A 6,000-nucleotide genomic window follows, 5' to 3' on the forward strand; every position below is an offset into this window, starting at 1 on the left:
ATCGTCGCTCGTGCAGGGTCTGCGCAATGCACCGTCAGAGAAAAGACAGACTCTGTCGGGGAGCTGTGGTCAGAAATGAATCCGTAGAGAAACATAGTGCCAATGTGCCTTTATTATGAGATCACCATAGGAAGCGCTAGTTAGCTCCGTTAGCAGGGGTTCACGTACCTGACAGCCCTTTTTGTGGTGGAATCCAACCACAACGATGTGCAGCACCGGTCCCTTCAGATCGTCTTTGCCGTGAGACTCCATTTCCCACCCCCACCCACAGGATGTTTACGTCCGTCCTGTGTTTGTTAAGAACTCGGGGGTCGGATGTAAACACAGACAGCAACGCTTCCCAACCCGGGATTCTGCAGCAGAGAAGACAGGCGGACAGAAGCACAACACGGCGGCGGCGCGGAGAGGATTCTCTTCTTCCGCTTCTTCGTCCCAAGGGTGTCAGAGGAGGGACCGGAGCGAGAGGGTTCACCGCAGCGCACTTCCGCCTCCGTCAAAGCTTTCGGAGGCAAAGCGATAAAACCTTCTTATATACTGTCTATGGATAAAACCAGCGGTCAAACGTTTGGGGTCACTTAGACATTTCCATTCCACTCCATTATAGACAGAATACTAGCTGAGATCAGTTGCATTGTTTTTAGATTTTTTTCTAAACCAGGGCAGCAGTTTTCAGATCACATTATGTGCTTACATAATTGCAAAAGGGTTCGACTGTTGTAGAAAGATGTGGCTGATCTTTAATGCAATATCTACATTGCCCATTATCAGCAACTATTCATCCAATGTCCCAAAGGCCCATTCTGTTTACTAATCTGATATAATTTTAAAAGGCTAACTGAGAAAACATTGGAATACAATAGGCTACATAAGGTACAGAACAGTACAGACTAAATAGGCATGAATACAATTGTTGTATAACTTATATAAAATGTAAGGAATAGGATTTTACACTTTAAAAGAAATAATATGTGTTAATATTTCATTTTATTAACAGAACAAAAGTATAAAACATATGTATAAAACACATGTACGAACAAAACTGAATAAATCAGAGATAAAGCCAGGGCATATACATTTTTTTATATTTATTTATATTTATTTTATATAATAAATAAATAAAATGAACAAAACTGATACGACCAGAGATAAAGCCAGGGTAGACTATATACAACCATTTGTTTTATAATAAATACATAAAAAATAAAACGGATTAAATCCAGGGTATATGAAATACATTGTTTTATAATAAAATAAAAAATAAAACGTGATACACTATGTACACATACGTAGCCTATTTAATAATATTTAGGTTATTCATTTATTACCTTCGACCACTGGGACTAACAGACCAAAGAACCTGCGGTGGGGAGTTATCTTGACTCTATCATCTTTGTTGGAGTCAAAGGATGACGTCATGTATTGACCACCCAGCACAACCCGCGCCATCGTGTGGAAATAGATTGACCAACATCATTTAATCTTCGGGTCTTTTCCATTTGTGTTATTTCTATTAAGTTGTGTATTTTATTTAGTTTTTTTTAGTTTAGTTTGTCTAAACTGATCTCGTCGATTTCTGAAAAATGAACATGACAAACTTCTTCGGATAACCGTTCGTTGATGCGAGATCGATGGCTTTCGTCTGATTTGTGACGTTCTTGTGTCGATTGCTTCTGGCTGCTGCTAATTTAATGAACATGGCGGCGACTCCAGTAACAAATCCGTCACAGCTGCTCCCACTTGGTTTGTAAATTCTTATAAATGCCGACTTTCTGTTTTAATTAGCTGATTATAAATCAGTATTAAAAGTCAGAATGAAGTGTCTGGAGTTTGAGGCGGTAGTTCAAATATTACGTTTTGTTAGTTAGCGTTAGCACCATGCTTCCAGACAGGCGCATGATCGGAACTTAACGTTAGCTGTCTCTGCAGCAGATACGAAGGCATTTTTATTTTATTATCAACTTGCATATCATTTTATAATTTAATTCCTAAAACGTCCTAGTGAATTACCGTAAAGTGTGTCTCTTATCAGGTTTAAAGATATTTCGTTGTTTTAAGATGTCAAATATCCTTGTATGTTGGACTATCGGTCAGCTATGTTATTCTCACCATATACATTTACTACATTCATGTTTACATTCAGCTTATTCATTTGCAATTACTGTCTTCCACACATTTATATGATCCTACTTCACATTATATTATGTCAATATTTATCCCTATATTTTAACTTGCACTATTGTATGTCTTAGATTCGCATATATTTTTTACTTTATATATATATATATATATACAGTATATATATACATATACACATACATACATACATACATACATACATACATACATACATACTAATTTAATTAGCATTGTTGGATGGAGCCAGAGATTTTCAGTGACAATGACCGCTTCTTTCACTTTTGTGCATCTGACAATAAATAACCAGCAGATTGATAATTCATATTTATTATTTTTTTGCAGCCCAAAATCGGATTAAGCGCTTAACTAACGATTGTTTTCATTATATATTCATCTGTGATTAGTGTCTCAGTTAATACATTGATCATCATATTTTGTCAGAGTTAAACTGACATCTCCAAATGTCTTGGACGTCTGACCAATAGTCTGAAACCAAATATATATATGTATATATATATATATATATAATGTATGTGTGTGTGTGTGTGTGTGTGTGTGTGTGTGTGTATATATGTGTATGTGTATATGTCTGTGTTAGAATAAGGCCTCAAATCCTCACATTTTAAAAAGCATTTTTGCTTGAAAAAATTACTGAAATGTATCAATTATTAAAAAAGTTACAGATGAAATTCTCTGTTAATCAACTAATCATTTCAGCTCTAATACAAACAGGATTTCCAACGAAAGTGTGCAACGCAAGAAATTGAGAATTGTGCAAAAGGAAAACAATAGAAAATTGCTGGATCTTTAATTTCAGTTGTTTCTAATCTTTCAGAGCTTGTGGACAAATGTATCGGCTCCCGAATTCACATCGTCATGAAAACGGATAAAGAAATCGTCGGCACCCTGCTGGGTTTTGACGACTTTGTCAGTATCCTTTCCAGATTTATTACAATATAATTTAAAAACAAAAATGCATTGTCTCACGTTTCATGTGCCGCGTTATTTTGACGTTTTCTCTGAAACTGTCCCAGTTTGCATCCTTCACTCAGTCTTTTAGACATGGTCCTGGAAGATGTGACCGAATTGTAAGTACACCTCCTGTTTTGGCATTAATTGTCATTGTTAGGGCACCTGTTGCTGATATAACTCATTAATATATATCTTTTTTACAGTGAAATCACACCAGAGGGACGGAGGATAACCAAACTGGACCAAATCCTTCTCAATGGCAATAACATCACCATGGTATGTAAATATTGTGCATGTTTTGGTATCATTACATTCACGTTATAGGCTCCCAGGTGTATCTTAAAGTGCCCATATCATGCTCATTTTCAGGTTCATAATTGTATTTAGAGGTTGTAGCAGAATATGTTTACATGGTTTAATTTTCAAAAAAACACCATATTTGTGTTGTACTGCACATTGCTGCAGCTCCTCTTTTCACCCTGTGTGTTGAGCTCTCTGTTTTAGCTACAGAGTGAGGCATCTCACTTCTGTACCATCTTTGTAGGGAGTCGCACATGCGCAGTAGCTAGGTATGAGGCTTGTTTCGAGATGAGCCAGGTCTGCGCAAAATTGATCACCGGCGTTCGGCGCCCAATGCACGCCGGTTAGATTTGTGTCCGACTTGATCCCGACTTGCTCTGACGTCACGCACACGTGGGCGACGGTAACCTCGCGAGATCAAGGCGGCCGCAGGTTTGAGACGCAGGCAGCGCAGCGCAGTCGCTTTCCACCGACTGCAAGACCCAGGCGGACCCAGGGCATGATGGGAAACGCCTGCCTCTCAGCGGATCTAACAGCTGATTGGTTCAGAATCGACTCAGCATGATGACGTTTTATGTAAACTTTTTATTGTTTTTGAATTGGAGGGATTTTAATTGCTATTTGTCTGATTTAAAAAGGCTTGTTGTGTACAGAACATGTGTTTGGCTGATAGTGACGTTTAGAAGTCAGAGAGACTAAATCGGTTCAGATTACAGATCAGCTACAGTCTGTTGTTTAGTGACATCAGCAACAGATTGCATGTTGACAGCTACTCTGTTTTAGTAAAAACAACTGGAGACTGTGTACAACCTGATATATGGGTCTGATAAGATTTTATCAAATCGGAATCGGACCTAACAGGATGGGAGTGTTTCTGTGACTTCCTGTTCAGCCTGAAGGCTGCTGGAAACAGCTGGAAGCTGTCCGGCTCGTCACCGCCCCCTGCTGCTGCCGCCTGCTCTCGTCGACTATAAGCGAGCTCTCGTCCACTTTATATACAAGCGAGGCGCAGTTCATCTCAAACGAGCCTATTACAACATTGGGTTGCAAAGTGATGCACGTTTGTCACGGAAGTAAAGGCTTGACTACAACAGTGGATACGTGCCCTTCTAACGCAGAAGGAGGCTCAGGTTCTGGTTCAGGCTCTAGTCGTCTCACGTCTAGACTACTGCAACTCCCTCCTCCGCTCCCTTCGCTGGTTACCACTGGTTACCAGTTGCTGCCCGCATCCGCTTCAAGACACTAGTACTTACATACAGAGCCACGAACGGATCAGCCCCAGCTTACATCCAGGACACGGTCCAACCCTACACCCCAACCTGCCCACTCCGCTCTGCATCAGCCAACCTGCTCGCTGCCCCCTCGCAGCGAGGGACAACTAGTCACTCAACGAAATCACGACTGTTTGCTGTCCTGGCTCCTAAATGGTGGAATGAGCTCATTATTGATATCAGGACAGCCGAAAGCCTACACATCTTCCACCGAAGGCTCAAAACACATCTCTTCCGACTGCACCTCGGATAAAAAAAAAAATATATATGTGTGTGTGTGTGTGTATATGTATATGTATATGTATATGTATGTATATATATATATATATATATATATATATATATATATATATATATATATATATATATATATATATATATATTTCTTGAAGCTGCACTTTCATACGGCTCTTTGTAGTTTTGCTTATTTAAAGCTAATGTACTTGCACTTACTACTTGTTGTCTGGAGTTTGCAAAATCAAGGTTGAAAAGAATTAATTGGAAGTCACTTTTGATAAAAGCGTCAGCTGAATGACATGTATTGTATAAGTGTTTAGTGTGGGAGACGGTAACTCCCTTTTAGGATAGACTTTTTCACTTTTTAAACCTATGACATGCACACAAACATATATATATATTTAACACAAAGGAAAGGGAAAGAAGCACAATGAGCACTGTGTACCTTCACACGACCTGTTTGTGTGTTTTTAAACCTTGGCAGCATGATTTCTATCCACGTCTTTTCTTTCTTGCAGCTCATTCCTGGAGGAGAAGGTCCTGAAGTATGAGTTGAGAATCGTCACCGAAGGCTGAGGCAGATTTGTGTTATGGATTTATGCTCTTCCTATGTTGTTCCTTATACTTTATCATGTTATTGGTCTTCCCCTCCTTGATTTTGAGGGAGGGAAATATTTTTGTAAGATTCCTAATTGAGTATTTGTTAACAAAATGGTTAAATGACAAGTATATCGTGGATCACACATGAAAAAAAACAACCTTTTTCTTTTTACAAATAAAAAAAAAGTCTTTATTGGTTTCTTTTTTTTTTAAACCCATAGTTGTACAACTTAAATTTAGTGCAAGTGTCTGTACAGAACCAGAGTGTTTTCATACAACAGCAGAGAGTGAATAACCCTGATTCAGTTATTTTTGAGAATTAGTAAAAGGTTGAGTAATGCACATGCAGCATTACTGAACAGACAGTTGATTAATAGGCGAGTTGTAGAATGCGTCCCTCCCGAACATCACCCCCCTCCAGCTTCAGTACATGGAAGGTTTCTCCTCTCCTTTTGGATTGGTCACCTTTTCCAGATTCTTGCTG

General features: G+C 39.0%; 3 protein-coding genes across 3 annotated transcripts in view; 1 reads left to right on the forward strand and 2 right to left on the reverse strand.

The window, feature by feature from the left end:
* Positions 1–459, reverse strand: part of avl9 (AVL9 homolog (S. cerevisiase)) — a 30,798-nt gene extending 30,339 nt beyond the window's left edge. The window contains exon 1 of the mRNA XM_028569720.1: positions 169–459. Within this exon, the coding sequence (XP_028425521.1) occupies positions 169–252 (84 nt within the window). The 5' untranslated portion in view covers positions 253–459. The remainder of the gene's footprint in view (positions 1–168) is intronic.
* A 1,002-nt stretch (positions 460–1,461) lies between these two features.
* Positions 1,462–5,709, forward strand: lsm5 (LSM5 homolog, U6 small nuclear RNA and mRNA degradation associated). The gene is made up of 5 exons (XM_028569558.1): positions 1,462–1,740; positions 2,972–3,067; positions 3,197–3,224; positions 3,312–3,384; positions 5,435–5,709. The coding sequence occupies exons 1-5, from the start codon at positions 1,689–1,691 to the stop codon at positions 5,465–5,467; spliced, it is 282 nt and encodes a 93-aa protein (XP_028425359.1). The 5' UTR covers positions 1,462–1,688; the 3' UTR covers positions 5,468–5,709.
* psme2 (proteasome activator subunit 2) overlaps positions 5,677–6,000 on the reverse strand; it is a 5,960-nt gene continuing 5,636 nt past the window's right edge. The window contains exon 11 of the mRNA XM_028569557.1: positions 5,677–6,000. This exon is cut by the window's right edge and continues 20 nt beyond it. Coding sequence (XP_028425358.1) covers positions 5,940–6,000 — 61 coding nt within the window. The 3' untranslated portion in view covers positions 5,677–5,939.

The sequence above is a fragment of the Perca flavescens genome, chromosome 22 (assembly GCF_004354835.1).
Source record: "Perca flavescens isolate YP-PL-M2 chromosome 22, PFLA_1.0, whole genome shotgun sequence".
Classification (NCBI taxonomy): Eukaryota; Metazoa; Chordata; class Actinopteri; order Perciformes; family Percidae; genus Perca; species Perca flavescens.